Here is an 18733-nt window from a genome sequence, read left to right on the forward strand (position 1 = left end):
AGCCTTTCGAATGATGTTGATCTCATCGGCGAGGATAGGCTTGGCGATTAATTCTACCAAGACGAAGTACATGATGGTGGGTAGAGACAAAGGCAGGTCTAGTGGTATTTGTGCTGAGATAGTGATTGATAGGAATGCGTTTGAAGTTGTTGAAAAATTTGTTTATCTTTGAACACTTTTGACATGTGACAATGACGTTTCCCGTGAAATGAACAGGCGTATTGCAGCTGCGAATACAACCTTTTACGGATTGCGTAACCAGCTAAGATCCAGTAACTTACAAACGCGAACAAAATTCGCTCTATATAAGACGCTGATTTTCCGGTTGCCCTCCTCGGTCACGAGGCGTGGACATTAAAAAAGGTAGACCAAAAAGCTTTCGGAGTTTTTGAGCACAAAGTGCCGCGGAACCAAGTAGAGTTGGGCGACCACGAACGCACGCGGTTGAAGAAGACTTGGGATTCCTACAAATTCGGGGAAACTGGAGGACCATCGCCCACAAGACCGACAAAGATGGTGCGCTACTATACGTTTAGCTTTGGAGTAAAATAACTTTGTAGCCAACAAGGTACCAAGGTAAAGTATGCCCTAATTATTTGCTCTAGAGGTGTTTACATCAATGGATTTCGGATACGCTAGACCAATGGAAATGCCACATCGGTTTGCTTACACGCTGTGAAATACCAACGTTATTATTGTACGACGAATCGATTTTTTCCTCTAACATTAAATTTCCCTCCTGCGCTGTGGTTCAAAAACTGTGTCTTTAGACTGGTGCAAGGTTATCCCATTGAAAATATCAATTTTAAAATATAGTCACTAATATTCGTTCAAACACGATCCGTTGTGTGTATGTGTTGGCAGGTAGTGCCTATTCTCCCTGGAGTTAGTTTTTTTTCGATCGTTTCAATTTGATAATGTTCGGAAATAGGATTCGTATGGGTATTGAACTAACTTCGGGATGGAACTATGATTGAAATGAATAAAATTTTGAAAATGATCAACGAATGTTGTTGAATTTGTTGTGTACTAACTACGAGAGTGAATCTAAAACCAAATTTAGTCCCAACATAAACGAATCGAATGCGATAAAGGTTGTACAAACTACTCGCAATTGAAACCAATAAATATAGATTTTAGTCTTACTAAAAAAGAACTAGAAAGCAGCAGCTTTGCTTGCAGATAAAGGTGAGAACCGGTCCGACAGTGATTTTGTTCTACAATTTTACAGCTCGATTCCACACTTTCACAGATTCTTCGTACGGATTGATGATCGATCACTTTGCCTTATAGATTTTTTGCTTCACTTTTCGTTACACTTAACAATGTTTCTTATTTGTACGAGTGTGTGTCGTAACTACTAATATGACTGTTTCACTACATATTTTATTGGCAGACAGTTGTTCAAAGTGTCCGGAGCCTATCATTAGCATGTCATGCTGCATATGGGCGATAGCGACTACCGGAACAACTTGAAACTAGTAGGTATGTGATGGGGGTAACGGCGCTTGTCTATGGATTACTGTACAATATTCTACTTAATCTGCAAGTGAATGGTGGTAAATAGTTGTGACAACGTATTCCCGGAGACCTTGTAGCCCTGATGGTAATTGGAACGGGTTGGTTGTTCTTCCTAATGTTTCAAATAAGGCATGGACACTCTAGGTTGGAAGGGACAGTCGTCAGGGAACAGGCTTGAAGGAATAGAAACAGACATTGGTAACTTACCATTCGTTTTTCTGAAGCTTAGTACGTGCACATCTACAGCAGCATTGAATGGGGATCTTCCAGGAACTGACGGAAATGCTGCAACCAGCGAGCTCCGACAGCGCCATCCACTGTGCGGTGATCACAGCTCAGAGTTACCGCAACGTAGTCACTCTCTTTCCAGCTGAAATCGGAACAAAATGTTAGATTATCTTTCTACCTGTTGCCGTCATAACCTGGGCATTATTCTAGGCCTCTCCATTCACGTCAACAACTTGCTGTAAATCTCTTCAAAGAACTTACCCTTGTTCCGAGTCCTTGTCAGGTACGATTCGTTTCTGGGTACCGCCGACCGCCAGAATGCAGCTCTGCGGCGGGTTGATGATGGCCGAGAAGTGCGTCACGCCGAACATACCGAGATTGGACACGCTGAAGGTGCCACCCTGGAATTCCTGAGGTTGCAGTTTACCATCCCGGGCCTTGGCCGCAAGATTTTTGACATCCTTGGAAATGTCGGACAGTCCCTTGCGGTCAGCACTGAACACGATGGGAGTAATGAGACCACGATCGGTGGACACTGCTACCGAAACGTCCACCGCGTCGAATCTGATGGAATGGTAAGTTATTAGAAGAGTCACGGAAAAAGCATACTCCCGAACGATTCAACCTACTGTCTGATAACGGTGTCCATCCAGGCGGAGTTCGCCTCCGGCACCTTCTTGCACGCCAGAGCGGCTGCTTTGATGATGAAATCGTTGATGGACAGTTTTACGCCGTCCTTCTCCAGTTGCTTGTTGAACTTGGACCGCAGCTTGTTAATTTTGTCCATGTTGATGTCCACCGTGAGGTAGTAGTGCGGAATGGTCGTTTTCGACTCGAGCAATCGCTTGGCGATGACTCCGCGAATGTTCGACACCGGAATATCCACGTAGGCGGCACCGGCTGGGATGGTGGGAGCTGCTGCTGCTGGGGCTCGGGCTTCCGGTGCACCGGCCGCCTGCAGACCTGCAAGATCCTTAGACGTTAGTGAGCCATACAGACCGGAACCTCTGCCTGCAAACAAGGAGAGACGAACGATCGGGTTAATACACACATTCTAACATCGTGGGATTAGCATAATGGGGAACTAGCGGTATGATTCAATATTTTAACATCCGATAAATTTGAAATCCCGTCTTTTTCCAGGCTCATAAAAAAAATCCTAGCTACGACAATAATGATTAGAGTCTGAGACCATTAGGGGAAGACCTATCTTGGGTACTTGCTGTTATAAATCAGTCAATTATTAGCCAATTGACTTGATTTTTGGAACACATTGAGATACGTACGATCAAGTACAAAAATTGGAGTCAAAAGTCAATCGCTTTAAAATTAACTGAGTTACCTATACTGCCGTTCTAAGCATATCTGTACCATGTTCAAAAATGTGCAACTGAGAAAACTGCGATTAAAGTGAATAACGTATTTTTCTAATTGACCAACAACTACAGTACCTAACGGCACACGCAGCCGTATTTCTATTAAAAGGGATTATATCTGAAGTGGAATCAGTAAAGTTGCCTTTTTTAACGCAAAAAAAAAAAAAACATTTCATTTTTGAATAAATAGTTCCCAGCGGGACAGTTATGCTGTGAAACACAAAGCAAATTTGAAATTTCCACGCATACTTTTCGCAGTTTTGGACTGTATTTCTTTTAGTGGGACAGATATGCCTGAAAATGCAACAATGGGACAATATGATTTGGTATTTATTTCCGAAATTTTAGAACAAACTAAGGACTTTTACAAGTTTACATATAAATACACATACAATTATACCGATAGGAGGAAAAAAGTGAAAAATGCTGAAAATCAACATGGGACAGATATGCTTAGAACGGCAGTATATGTAGCAACAAGTGTCCAAAATAGATCTCCCAGTTCTAATGGTCCCAGCCTTAATGTACCTATCGTGTATCAAACCGGTTACATGCAAAACATTCCACATACATACCTTCCAATCGCAATCGCTGCTGTTCAGCGAGTTTCTTCGCCATGGGGCTGGCGTAGACTCGAGGTCCTCGCTGTTCCACGGCAGTCATTGGAGCAGGGGCTGCTGCCGCTGCTGGTGGTGGCGGTGGAGGTGCAGCCGCTACCGGTGGCGGGGTTGGTACTGGCGGAGCAGCCGCTGCTGCTGGTGCTGGAACAGCAGCCGCGGGTTTGGCAGCTGGGGCACCGGTGTCTTTGTAATCCTTGAAGGCGGCAACGTCCGCTTCGTTCTCGACGATGATGCACACCAGTTTGCCAATGGGGACGTCCTTCTGACCGGCCGGCACTAGGATTTTGGCCAGGTAACCCTCCTCGGGAGTTTCAAATCCCATGGTGGCCTTATCAGTTTCGATTTCGGCTAGTAGATCACCTATTGGGACAGTACAAAAGCGAGAGTTATTAGGTAGTCACAGTGAGGAAGGTCATTTATTAAAATCACTGAGAAGGCGCTAATACAGAAGTCGTTATCAGCGTAATGAACAAGCTTAGCTTTTTTGTTTTCATTTAGGACGTATTCCGCAGCTGATAACTTCCAAGCTGTATTGATTTGTTCATGACGATCGCGTGATTCGTTTTTCAAGCAACGACGAAACAAATCGTAATCAAAACGTCTCAGGTTGTTTATATAAACGTCATATTACTAATAGCATGCTGATATCACCGTCCATAATACAAACCTTCGTTTAGCTTGTCGCCTTCCTTTTTCTCCCAGCTTACGATAGTGCCCAGTTCCATAGTAGGAGATAGGGCTGGCAAAAGGACCTTGTTGTGGGCCGGATAGTTGCTGCAGTATCCACGGACAAAGTTGACCTGCCATACCGAGGCAATTTTGGATCCCGATGAAGTCCATTTTTGAGAGTTACTGAAAAGAGAAACAAGCAAACGGTTATTTTATAACCAACGGTGCTTATGATACAGTTATTGTATTGTATTGTATACCACCCTCAGATTGTATATGTACCGTATATTGAATACTCAGAACACAGACAAACAGACGTAACACTTCGATCATTTTTCGATTCAAATCATAGTCACGGAAACGTATTCGCCCAATGCTAAAATAACTAAGTTTGGCCGACCATCAAATAGGTGGCGGTAGTGAGCAAACGTCAAACTCGAATAAAAACGATGTGAGCGCCACAGGTGGGTAGTTGGCCAACTATCAAATTTTAAAAAAGATCGTTAAATCGAAGTACGATGGGAATTATCCGAGTGTTACGTTTGTTTGTCTGTGCTCAGAAACTATAAAGCACATTCAGCTAGTTGTGCTCGCTATATAAACAACATCTACTTTACGTGACCTCAAATCCGAATATCTGATATCGGAAAACTTAAACAGAACTTGTATTTAAAATACAAAATTATTAGGCCTAATTTTGGAGGAGGGGATATGACTCACATTTCAGGTCTCACCATTAACCACCTCCCTCCCCCCCTAAAATCTCTCTTATTGTGTTTATTGCAATAAACATTTCTCAATTTATAAAGACAATTCACACCGTTTTCAGCCAGAGGCTGCATAGACTGAACACATTACTAACACTATACAATGGACAACGCACAGAACACCCAGTGGCCCAGAGATGAATTTTTCGTTTGACGAAAAGTTTCCACCGACTGGATCGGGAATCGAACCCACACTCTGAGGCTTACGATACGCCTAGACGCTAACCACACGGCCACGAAGCCGATTTTAATCATGATGACTTCAAACTATAGACACTATAGATTCCATAGACCAGTGTTGCAAAAATTCAATTCATTCATTTGAACACTAACCAACCAATCTGTTCAGTCATTTTTCCTTCTAGTTATGTTCAAAACGATTTCATTCAATCAGAGCACCTATCAAATGAGAAGCGAATCCTTGTCAATTGAATAAATTGTCACTCGAATGAGTAGCTGAACTCGAAACACGAAAAACCCCGCAAAATTCCGCCAGACGGAAAAAATGTCGAATGTCGGGTCAAAGTCGGGTCAATTTTTATCGAATGTTGGGCCACTGTTGGACCAACATCGATCAACTATTGGGTCCAAGTTGGGTTTGGTGGCCAAAATAAAAATAGGTGAATGATAGGTTGATGTCGGGTTTGACGTCATCAACGATGGTAAAAGCTTTGAACCTACAACATCACACATTTATGCTTCCTAGCTGGGGCTCAATTGAATGATGTGTGCCTTGATTGAGGCTGGAGCTGATGTCAATTGAATGATTAGAGGCTATTCAATTGATATTCCGATAGTAAATGGAAAAATGAGTGGTTACCATTCTCAAGTTCAGCTTTAAATGTCGGTTGATACTGACACTTCGCACCACTGGCCATAGACTCGCGGAGACATGGATGAGCAATATGATTTTAGTGTGTTTTGAATTTGGAATGTACCGAGTAAATATGACGTCACGCAACCCATTGCCGCTATCGAACGCAAATTTCGGATTATTCTTTTTTTTTAAATTCTCAGAAAAATGTATGAGCTGCTTAAACGACCAACGATAATTGTCTTTTATAAAGGTACAATATTTTTCTTTCATGGTAAAATATCATACTTTAGGATAATGGGACGCAGCAACTTTTTTTGAATGATTGTTTGTCAGCAACTGCTTCTCAATGATTGTATGCCTCGCGATTTTGAAGTAATAAAAACTGTAAATTTTACAGTAGATGAAAAAGTATTATTGCAATCATGATACTTTTTCATACGAATATTCGCTACGGCGGCAGAGAATTATCTCTTCGAAATTTTGAGCTACATATCCAACATGGCTGCCGATGCTGATGATAACGCAAGAAGCCTTAAAGATACCTCTTAGAATGCCTTCCAGAATTTCTCAAATGGTTACTTCCTTTTGCTCAATACTCTACATTAAAGTCCTCTCAAAAATACTGCCAGATTCCTACCGAAATTTTCTACAGATTTCAGCAATTCTTTCCGCAATTCCTCTTTGTGAACCATCAAGGACTTCTGAATGCCGACTGATTTTCCATGAAGTTTCTCGCAGAGATCTTGTACGATTTCTCTCTAGAATTTCTTTCATAGGTATACAGCCCCCACTCGCATATCAGTCCCATTTGTGAAAAGTATAAATTGAGAAAACGATACATGAAACTCGTTTCCATGCAAAACTTTGAAAATCTCCATAATTTGAAAAATATTTTGATTATCTTGAAACTTTTACAGAATGCTTTGTATCTCAATGCACAACTGTGAAAAATATTTCATTTGCTACAAAATTGTTCAGTTTTGTGTTACAGGGTACACAAATCCATTATGGGACTGTTATGCGAGTACTTTCAATAGGGAATCGCGCTACTTGGGCGGTGGCTTCTATATTCGTCTGTTTTCCACTATAACTTAGTCAATCTTGAACCAATTGACACAATTCTTGGAATGCGGTGAGATAGGTATAGTATCTACCCGTGTACAAAATTTCAAGTCAATCGGTTCAAAATTGACCGAGTTACAGTGGAAAACAGACGAAAATAACAGACGAAGAAAACCACCGCCCAAGTAGCGCGATACCCTATATGACGCTCATGATTTGGTGTTTTTTTTTCAAACATTGACATAAAAATCCGCAATTTTTATTGTGGTGTTTAGAAGTACGTTGAAAATGATGATCAATCATAATGTTAACTCAAAAATTATGAAAAGTCAAATGGGACTGATCTTCCCATATTCGCATAGTTGACGTAAGCGCCACTGCAGTTTTCTATTTTTTATTTGCAGGAAGGAAGTTGATACCTTTTATTTTTTGACCTTATTATTAACCAAGCTTCCTAGTATTGAAGACACAAGAACAATAATTACAAGAAGAATTAGCATAAACGGTTCACTGGAAATCAAGCATCATATAGTTAAACATGTCCATTTTGCGTGAAAATACGCAAAGATAAATAATGTTGACCATTATTTAATTACCAACACATTCTTTCACAGCTCAATACGCGAAATAAATCTCCCACCTTTCCTAATCCACGCTAAACTTAAATGCCACCGAGCAATGCCTTCTTCCAAATTCCACGGTGTATTTTGAACGATTTAAGTTCTTGGAATTACATTGGAGACTTGGCCCCTTGACCTCCTTGTGCATCAATATTTAAAATAAATAAAATAAAATACATAAGCCACAGGCTGCGTCCAATAGGCTGAACTTTTGTGGCATGTCCCGTTTTGATATTCGCATCTAGCCAGCTAATTACCATGTGTCAAGTAATCAGCTACTGCCACGACGCGTCGTCTTCCCAGGTTTTGCAGACCAGATCTCACTGGGTTGCAAGCAAAGCAACCACTATTTAGAAATCTTTGCCTGCACGTGTATAAAGCACCACAACTGCAAAGCAGATGTTCCGAGGTTTCACGTTCCGTATTACAGAAACGACAGATATCACTCTGAATATGGCCAATATTTTTCAAGTGATACCTGCTCGGTCAGTGTTCAGTTACTAGGCCAGTGTATGTACATAGAGCTCTCTTGTTGAGCTCTAAGAGCTTTTTTGTTTTATAAGCATTTGGTGTTATAAATCGTTTTGACTGATTGCAATTTTTGACATCTATCCAATTGGATATCACCCTCTGCTCAGACCACCGTTTCAGGTCCATTTTAATTGTACAGTTTGATATACCACAGAATGGTTCTGGGCCAGCAAACTGTAAATTGGAACCACTTTTAGCAAGCTCGTCTGCCATTTCATTCCCTTCAATGCCACAGTGACCTGGAACCCAGTATAAGTTTACTGAGTTCCCTTGGCACAGCCTGCGCAGTGAAAAAAATGCATTTCCAGACAAGCTTTGAAGTGCATTTGTAAGCGCACAATGCTTTTAGTGCAGCTTGACTATCTGAGAAAATACAAATATTTGCATATCTGTATTTTCTCTCAAGGCAGATATTTGCGCATTTCAAAATAGCAAGAATCTCTGCTAACAAGTGTCCCATCGCCACTGAAATTTGTATTCTAGGGCCGTAGATTCCTGCTCCCGTTTTTATTCCAACTTTTGAGCCATCTGTATAGAATTTGATTGATCCTTGACGAACAGTGGGACCTCCGACTTCCCAATCTGCACGAGTTGTTTCGTGCAACTTGTAAGGAACATCATGGTTCTCCACTGGTTTCATCCAGTCTTTTATCATTTTCATTACTGGCCTATTTTGGAAGTATTGTGAAATGCTCAGGTGACCTACAAGATCACCTGGCATAAACTTTTCAACTCGTTCAAGTCTCAGCATTTCCTTTTCTGCTTCTAATTGCACGTACTCGTGCAATGGTAGCAGATTGAGAATCGCATCTAAAGCTTTTGATGGAGTGCTTCGCATCGCTCCTGTAACAGCAATGGACGGGGGTTAAAATGAACAATTATTGCATGACGTATTTTATGAACGCTCCCTCATTTGAATGAATTGTCACTCAAATGACTAACTGGGCGCAAAACACGAAAAACCCGAAAAAAAAACCCGCCAGAGTGAAAAAATATTGGATGTCGGGTCAAAGTCGGATCAAATTTTATCAAATGTTGGACCACTGTTGCACCCACATCGGATAACTGTTGAGTCTATGTTGGGTTTGGTGCCCAAAATAAAAACAGGTGAATGATAGGTTTATGTCGGGTTATACGTCATCAATTCCGAACAAAGCTTCAACCGTTCAACAATTAGCGAGAACCGTCCAACATTAGGATGAGCAAGCTTAACCCTCTAATACCCAAATTTTTGATTTTGATCTAAATATCTGAGTGTCGCGGACTGACTCAATATGCTCTCTCAGCGGGAGCCAAACATTGGGAGCCAAACATTGAAGATAGAGGTTATGTTAAACCTTGTTGTACCTGTGTGCTTGATTGAAGAGTATTGTTATCTAGGTACTGCGGATATAATCAAAACTGTTGTCACGATATCTCCATTTGCCGCTGTCAATCCGTTGGAAAGCGAGGAGAAGGATAAACATTGTTTTGAGCCCATTTTAGCTAATTTTGTAACAACTATCCATCCAAATTTCCATCGCGAATGGAAAATAATAAAATTTGAACACGAAAACAAAATTGGAATAAAGGTGGATTGATCATGTTTACCATTTCCGAACAGCGTCGCGACGGCATGTTTGACAACTGCGCTGAGAGAGGTGTTTGCAAGAAAATTGAACGCTCATGGGTGTTTACAAGCTGTGTGCCGGGAGTGTGTTGGTGTGTGTTGGCTAGCTTGAGAAATAAAACCGTTTCTATTCGCAGCACCTAGCTAAATATCATTTTTCGTCATCTAAAATCGATTTAAACATGTTTTAGAAGATGATTCTTTTTAATTCTCGATTTCGTGAATTTCAGTTTTTGAATTTTCTAATTTTTATTTTTGAACATCCCCACACTTTTATATTTTTCCTGAAAGCCAATTTGGGGAACGGATTTTTTGAGATGAAAACATTTTGAGATTTTATGATTATTGTTGAAATATTATTATTTTAAATTTTTTTCACGAAAAATTTTATTTTTAGTGTAATTTTAAGGAAAATAATTTTAGAGTGTATTCGATTCCCTTAAACTGTTAAACAAGGATAAAATGATTTGGGAAAAATTTAAAATATGTTAATTGTAGCGATTCAATACAAAATAAACAATGACTTCTAAAAGGTGACTAAAACATCAATTTTTCAATGATTTTTAAAAAATGTAAATACGCTTTAAAATACACCAAAAACCATTTTGAGATATACAGAACAGTCCTAAATATCAGCCAAAAATATAAAAAAAAGATTTTCCTCGAAACAAAAATTACAAAAATGCTCAAACTATACCCCGTCTAAAGGCGGGATTGGGTATTAGAGGGTTAACCTTCCATAACTCGCGCGGTTGACTACCTGCGTCAGCACCACGCTAATGCTGAGTACAAAAAGCGAGATTTTTTTAACGTGTTGTACAAAATACAACAGCGCGATCGTTCGAGGGTTAAGGAAGCGTTCAACATTTGGGTTACAGACTTCCCACACAAATGCTCTATTTTATCTTAGAAAATGGAATTTAAGGGAATACAAATCCAATCGGCAGTATAAGGGATAAGTAGATCTAGACGTTCACTGGATATTTTTCAACTAAAGTGGAATTATGCACGCACGGAAAAACAAACGAAAACAAAAATGCCAGTACTAACCGTTCAACAATTGGGTTTTTTAATTAAGAAAAAATAAATATTTTTTTTAAACAATAGAGCTCCTTTTTCTGAGCCGCTATGAATTTTTTCAGATTTTTAGAACTTTATTTTGGTACCTAAAATCAATTTCCAAGAGATTTTTTGAAATCACCTTTTGACAGCTGGGAAACTGCTTGACAGCTCCGCTCAGTACAAAATGCGACGAGGGGTGATTCGACAAATCGCTCCCATATAAACTTCAAATTGATTTTTAAATAGGTTCCCGGGCACCAAAATTGATGAAAATTTTGATTTCGGCTCAGTTTTGCATGCAGATTCAGAATATGGAATTATCTCAACACCACTAAAGAAGCCAATTGGCGAATTACCCTATTCCTGAGAAATATTACAAAGAGAAAAAAAATGTTATAGCTATTTTTTAAAGATTTGATATTTATGTAAATTATTCGGAGACAGCTGCTAGCGTTTTAGCTGATATGGGCAACTAGTTTTTCTGACAGCATCCCCAAACAATAATCCAATAATATCCAAAGTTATTTTATGTATAATACATTCTGAAAATTATTTCAAGCTGATAATCAATAGTGTCAATAACCGATGTTGGTCATAGACAGCACCAGCATCATCCCTAAATAACTCTCATATTAGTGTCAGATAACACTTTTTGACCTTCCATTCGATGTTGAAAAGAAATCAGTCAAGCCTTTTATGTCAAAATATAGTCTGTAATGTGTAGAATTGTGTTCTTAATTTCGCTAGTCGTCTTCTGCATATCTGTGATCATCTCAGTCCAAAGTATTATTATATCCACCGTAACCATTTACATTGTCAACCGTCTAAGTCCTAAATAAACATGTAACTAAATTCTCATTTTTTGGTCAGTGTTATAATACCGTCTAAGATATAAAAACAAAAAAGTTCAGTCAGCTGATTCTTGTGTCAAAAATAAAAATGATGAATATTATTTGTCAACTTTTATATATTCATTTCTACAAAACCTATAAAAATAAGAAATACAAATATAAATTCATTTCTAAAATCAACAGTTTTATCTTTACCTAATCAGTCCTTAATTATCCAAAGGTAATGAATTGAATTGTTAACATAACCTAATCTGTAAGTCTGTAAGTCAACTTATCCTTGCGTCCACTGTTCTGTGTGCTTTCGAATTCAAGTGATAAATGATGAGTGTAACGCAGAGACCTCGCCTACCCACTCTTGCGTTACGTTAAATTTAACATTTACTGTTAAATTTGAGATAATTCAAAGAAGGCAAAGATTAGGTCTATGCAAGCTGAATTATAACTTGTCTTTAACTTGTGATACATGCACAACGGATACTCCTTTGGTTCCCATTAGCACTTACGGCCGATTCTTTCACTTGCGCTCAACTCGTGAACCAGGTATATCTAGCTCAAAGTCCACGCGGTGGTGAATAAGCTGGCGCTAAAGTGCCCTAAAGCCCTCCCATCGCGTCAAGATTGAATATCCAGAGGGAGGGAAGTCTCCATTTTGATGGAACGTAATTCAATCTTAAACTAGCCTTGAACATCTCAATTAGTGATGGAATCAACACAGCTTCTCCATTTTGAACCAGTGCTGGAAATATTCCATCAACTCCTGCAGATTTAAAAGGCTGAAAAGATCTAATTGCATTTTCCACTCTGGCCTTCGTGAAGATTTCATCAGCTAAATCTGAGGCGGTGTTTATTGTACTAGTTGACTCCGAAGAGTTTATACTAGGACATCCTTCACCTTCCAGAGATATATTATGATTGGAATCCACACTTAGAACCTAACCAGGAAAATGGGTTTCCATTATTAAATCCAAAGTTTCACGAGGAGTTTTGGTAAAAGCTCCATCGTCGCGCTTCAGGTTTCCCAATTCATTTGAATGATCTTTTGCAAGTGTTTTCTGTAGTCTTGCAACTACAGGAGTGCTGTTTATGTTTTCACATGTCAGCATCCAAGATTTTCTTCTCAATTTTCGTATTTCGTTGTTGTAATCAGTCAGGGCTTTCCTGTATTGAGTCCAATCTCCCGTTTGTTTCGCTCTATTGAACATTTTACGAAAAATTTTTCTAAGGCGATCCAGTTTGAAGTTCCACCAACAATCAATACGCAACTAGCAATTCGCCCGTGACGCCACTTTCGTCAAATTTCAACGACCCCATTCCCCCAGTACATCATTATTGAACGGCCACAAGAAGGCGGCGCTTTTAACGCCTTCCGCTGTCAATCGTGTTTTCCTAGGTTTTCCATCACTCGTTACCACAACAAGTATCTCCACAGAACTCTAAATGAAAGCGCCATTCTTTGGACAATAATGTTTTAAGCAGGTTTTTAACCAAAAGGTCAGGTCATTCAGTGCAGCAGAAACCGGTAGGATTCTGTCGGGTTTGGACTGAAACTTCTAGGACCATATATGAGAGTATTGATTTAATTTTTAATTTCAGAGCATCATTCAAGGATTGGAACCGTTACGTCGTTGTCGCCAAACCAGAATGTGACTCTGGCAGGATTTCGTCATAAATTTTGATATCCACCGACCGCATATTGACATTTTTCAAACCAAACTGGAGATTTCCCCGGGGATTCCTCTGAAGTTAGTTTAGGGATATGACTTCTCACAAAACTTCTTCTAAGAATTCATCTTATTATTCATACAAGAAAGAATGAAGAAGACATTTCTACATGAACTCTTGGAGAAAATCCTGGCGGAAGTTCTAAAAAACCTTGTGGGAATCCTAGGAAACTCCTGATGCCGGTACCTGGTAAACTTATTTTGAAACTTTCGGGTCAAACCAGTTAGAGGACCGCCACGATGTGGAAACCGAATATCAGGAGATGTCCTAAGAACCACTGCTAGTCGAGCACGTCATTATCGCCCACGATGCGCAGCCGACTAGTCTTGAAGATTGGCTTACGGTGGATGCGATCGCAAAAACCAATGGCAGGGAATAAATCTTAACCAGAAGAGGCGGAAATTGATGTCCCGTCGTCGAAAAGTGGAAGACTGCGTCGACGGCTTGGTCGACGGTTGATTTACAAGACGAGGATCCCGAAGTCTAGACATCCAAGTCCGATATAAAGGTCAAATAAAAACGCATTTATGTTTTTTTTTATCCAAATTTAATTGATTGTTATTGCCTTTCTGCGGCCGCATTCTCTACCGCTCTTCGAAATGGCACCAGTGAATTATTTCCCCGGTTGTCATTCCCATTCTCCTTTTATCAGCCAATCTATGAGCCTGATCACTGCCCGAAGTGTGGTGTAGACACTGGACTACTGGACATAACATCCTTCATCACCGGTCACCGTCCCTATAATAAACCCGGAACCCACCGAGCTAGCAAATCTTCTGATTCGTGCAAATAACAACATCTCTTCGTACCAGGCACCAATCCGTTGTTAGACATGCTGACACAATAGAAAGATCAAAATAATCAATTGATCCGTATTGAGGACTGCCTCCTCCAAAGCTGCCTCATCCGGAAAACATCCTGAGAGTCGGGATTCAATGCTTCGAGCGCACCCCGGAAGCTGACGTTGGCTAGACCAGCAGGGCCAGCAGCTTAAGGTTTAGACACGTCCCCTTCTGAGCAAGCGCGGTCTAATTATTCCCGGGGGTTCAACTGGGCTCACGATTGGGTTGATATGTGACGTTCCGAATTGAAATAAATAAACAAGCAAATTTTGGTAACATGCTTGGTAACGATATTGGTTGCTTGGATGAAGGGGCGAAAAAGCAGATCAAGTTAAGGCGTCGCTTACAGCGAAATCAAAGGCAGGCGAATAAACTGGGGGAGCGAGTGGCGTCATGAAATTGTACTGATTTGTTCCTGACCTTAACATCTTGAAGTTAAATCTATGGTTCCACCATGGCACGTCTCTAGTAGAAGACGATTGTATGGTGGGACAACTTCTGTTAAAGGAATTGATGATACTTTCATTTACCCTTTGAGAAAATGATTTTAACTTTTGGGTCGAATCAATAGTTTCTCCCATTGTACATGAATGCGTATTCAACAATTCTACATATTGATCCCAGTTTTTCCTCCTGGGATTTCTAAATGCAATTCTAGAATAATCTCCACCACTCCAATTGAAGATTATGTGTTTATGATCAGATAGAGAAATCTCATCTGACACGTGCCAGTTTGTGATCTTGTCAAAGATTGCAGCATTGCACAGTGTTAGATCCAAGACCTCTTGTCTGATTACATTTGAGAAAGTAGGTTTATCACCATTATTGCAAATGTCTATATTGTTGGAAGACAGATACTCTAATAGTGACTCACCTCGACTGTTAATATCCTTACTACCCCAAACCGTGTGATGCACATTGGCGTCACAGCCAATGATAAACGATTTGTTGTTTTCTTTACAGAATTGAACAAATGATGCGATCTTAGGAGGAGGTACCTCAGGAACATCACCAGCAAAGTAAGCTGAAGCCACAGCGATCTCAGTTTTACCTCTAGTGGTTGGTACCTCTACCATGACCGCAACAATGTCCTTTCTGATAAACTCTGTAATAGGATAGCATTTTAACGTTTTGCGTACTAATACAGTGGTTCTGGGCGAATCTTGTTGCTCATCATAAAATAGTTTACTATTTTGTGTCAGAACTCCAAGAATCTTTCGTTTATTGGACCATGGCTCTTGAATAAGCGCCACTACGTACGAACTTAATTCCTGCCATAAAAAATTCATTTACCCACTTTTATTAAGCCTCGGAATTGAGACGTAAGAAAAGGTGCCGATTATCCCGGAGACAAATAAGGTCCACTGCGTCATTGCTCCGTTTAACACATACTGTGAAGGGTGCCCTGGTACTTCACAGGCTCCGTTCACGGTTAAGTTTTTATAAGACCCCCTAACCATTCATTTCTAGGCACGGTACGCTTAACACCATGAATTAGGGGTCGCTTGTTTGGTGGACTTTTAACACCGGATTAGGCAATCCGTAGTGATATTCTTAACCAGTTGAGGGAACTGCTACCGCCACTACACGACTAACTAGGCTGATCGGGAACAGAAATTAATATTGATGATCAACTTTTTTAGAGCCCGAACAGCCGGCAACTGTAAGAATATAAAACTTCATTGGTCTACATTAGTTTACTGAGCTGAGATACCAGTTCAGCTTTAGTTGAAAAAAAAAAGGTTTTCAAAGCGGTATTTAACCCTTCTTGTGGGTGTAAGAAGGATAAAATGGTTCATTCTAAGTCGATCAGTGTTCGGCAACAGCCATTCAGCTTTGCGTACACTAAACGTGTGCAGTGGTGTGCTAGGTATCAATGAAACAGCATAGTAGGCAAGGAATTTAGCTTCTGCTCATTCAAATGTTTTCAAAACAGAAACATAGTTCTATTATTAGCCACACTAGAGAAAGCATGAAAACTACCACCATGAATCAATCAATATGTGTCGCACGCGCGTCTCATCAAAGAGTGCTAAATTAACGTTTGAAGAATTTATTTGGCGGCAGATTAGAAACACATCTCTGTGGGCACATGATCGATAACGGATCATACGTGTTAGACATAAAAAAGCATTTGATTGACTCCATACACCTTACGAAAAGGCATACGTTTCAGATTATTTGCATTAAGAGGAAAGTTTATTAAAATTCATGATAAGGCTACTCATTTAAGTCTGTCCTATATAAATCGCCTTTTATACCTTATTGCATCGGAAGGAACTTGCACTTGGAACATACTTGGAAGCGACATCAAATTTTGATTAGCAAGCCTGCAAATGATGACGAAAACAAGTCCAATCATAAGCCCCAATCAAAGCTATCGACAGTGACGTTCCCCCCATTTATCAATACTATCATACGTATACGTTTGGTGCGCTTACTTTTCAATCAGCAGCAGCATCCAATGAGATTTGTAAGATGATGATTACACAACTCTAACCTCCCATCCGAATGAAGAAAAATCCTTTCCCCCCAGACTGGCTGCACATAGAAAACTTCAAGATATTCTTGCACTTCCAGCATTCATTGCACTCCTCCTTCACAATGTTACATAACCAATGGGATTACTGGGATTTGCTGAACCAGAACTCACTTTTGGATACTGCTTTTCCGAGCTGCTTCACAGGTCAGCGCCCTGCTGGCGGTTCCCCGGAGAATCCGGCGCGACCCCTGGAGCAGGAGCTTCTCATTCCGTACGGCGATGGTTCGTAACATTCTTTTTCTTCCTCTTCGACCAGGCGGCGACCTTCACAAATCAGCGGAATCCGACCGGCAAAAAATTGGCTGGATCACTACTTCGGCGACGGCAAACTTTTCTTTCGTTTTCCCAATCCGTCCGAACGAGGCACAGCTGCTGGGAGACTTTTGTAGGTCTTCTCACTTTCCCAGGACGACGGGGAGTTTCGATACGGGAGCAAAACACTATCAATCCGCGACGACCGACTACCACCCGGACACGACCTTCTTGCGACGTTTGATAGGTCAATCTGTGAAGACGACACGAGAGACGACGGCGACGACGACGAAATCCTACCACATACAGAGATGGATGACGATTTTTCGCGTGTGCCGATGGTGCCGATGCAAAACAGTGCAGAAACGTCAAACGAAAAAAGTGTTGTGTGGGTGAGTTGTTTTTGCGGGAGAACTGTCATGCTGCCATCTGACTTTGAGGGACTTGTTGTGGGACATATGCTCGCACACTGAATCAAAGCGGCCAGCAAACATCTCTCTGAGTTCTGACCACTAAAATAAATATACGGAGCAACTTTTTATTTTTGTTTTAAATAGGGCAGTGCATGAAATTATCTCCTTCTCTTTCACTCTTACAGACATTTTGTAAACAACAAGGCCACGAAACGTCAAAATCCCATACAAAATCAAAACAGTGCGGTGCCCTATTTCAAGGATGCACCACCAAATCAAAGTCGCGGCTTGCTTGAGAGTTGCGAAGTTATCTCATGCGAAGCTAATGTCAAAGCTAAAGCAATGGACTGACGAAGGCGTCGTCATAGCGACGTCCTCAAACCGTGAACAAACGGTCAACGGGACGCCTTACAATAGAAGTACAAGTATAGAACGCTAGAGGCGCTGTTCCTCCATACAATGGCTGTGATCAAGATGTTTCCGAGGATGTTTCATCCATAGTAGCCATGATTTTCCGAAAACGTAAACGCTGGTACTTAATGTGTCAAAATCGGATGTTGTTTTGGTATGCAATCAAGAGAAAATGGAACGATGAACGATGGATGGTGGATCAGATTTTATTTTTGTGCAGCAAGAAACCTGAGCATGACAGTGTGAGACGAGTGATAAAACCATGGTTAAAACTATGTGGAACTTCCGGAAGTTCGATTCTACAAATTATGGGATGCTACTTCACTCCGTGAGCTAGATTTTTGCGTGCCTTTACAGAAAAGTTTGATAAACTCCAATTCCCCAACACCCCCTGCCCCGGAAAATTGTGGTCGGATATCTGCATTTCGAGTTGGGGCAAAAAAAGTCACATTTGTTCTGGCTTTATAACTGTTTATTTGCAACATTTATGCTTTGAGTTCACAACATACACATCTAGCGAACTAGGCTCGTCAACTGGAATCGTTGGGAACTGGTACCGTATAGGTTTCGTTAAAACTTTGTCGGAAAATGGTAGGTGCTGCTAGCTGCAGACATCGAAAACCTTTCAGCCATGATTTCAGCTGCAAATCCTGTTCATATTCCTTCACACAAATCGTCCATTGGGCCATTATCAAGTCTTTCGGCAATCTGTAAAAATTCAATAAGTAATGGTTGCTGCTAATGACTTAAAAATTGAAATACCTGTGAAATGATACTCCAAGACATCTCTTTTACCGGCTGGACGAAGTGAAGCTCTT

General features: G+C 40.5%; 1 protein-coding gene across 3 annotated transcripts; it reads right to left on the reverse strand.

Moving 5' to 3' along the window:
• Positions 1-661: 661 nt before the first annotated feature.
• LOC109425142 (dihydrolipoyllysine-residue acetyltransferase component of pyruvate dehydrogenase complex, mitochondrial) lies at positions 662-17426 on the reverse strand. Of its 3 annotated transcripts, none has more exons than XM_019700372.3 (7): positions 16951-17426; positions 4413-4597; positions 3701-4105; positions 2379-2760; positions 2011-2313; positions 1729-1891; positions 662-1661 (listed from the first exon to the last, which is right to left on the reverse strand). In XM_019700372.3, the coding sequence occupies exons 1-6, from the start codon at positions 17070-17072 to the stop codon at positions 1762-1764; spliced, it is 1527 nt and encodes a 508-aa protein (XP_019555917.3). In that variant the 5' UTR covers positions 17073-17426; the 3' UTR covers positions 662-1661; positions 1729-1761. The 3 variants fall into 3 exon arrangements, with proteins under 3 accessions (XP_019555917.3, XP_062706949.1, XP_019555919.3); XM_062850965.1 differs by having other exon boundaries at positions 662-1694; XM_019700374.3 differs by having other exon boundaries at positions 2379-2712; positions 16951-17393.
• Positions 17427-18733: the final 1307 nt, after the last annotated feature.

Source organism: Aedes albopictus, chromosome 2 (assembly GCF_035046485.1).
Source record: "Aedes albopictus strain Foshan chromosome 2, AalbF5, whole genome shotgun sequence".
Taxonomy (NCBI): domain Eukaryota; kingdom Metazoa; phylum Arthropoda; class Insecta; order Diptera; family Culicidae; genus Aedes; species Aedes albopictus.

Bases quoted from the DNA above. Each gene is read 5' to 3' on its own strand.
- LOC109425142 (XM_019700372.3), bottom strand. From the start codon at position 17,072: ATGTTACGAACCATCGCCGTACGGAATGAGAAGCTCCTGCTCCAGGGG. The intron at 4,598-16,950 runs GTGAGTTCTGGT...TTCTCTTTTCAG, and splicing joins CGGAAAAGCAGTATCCAAAA to TAACTCTCAAAAATGGACTT. The intron at 1,892-2,010 runs GTAAGTTCTTTG...TTCCGATTTCAG, and splicing joins GACAAGGACTCGGAACAAGG to CTGGAAAGAGAGTGACTACG.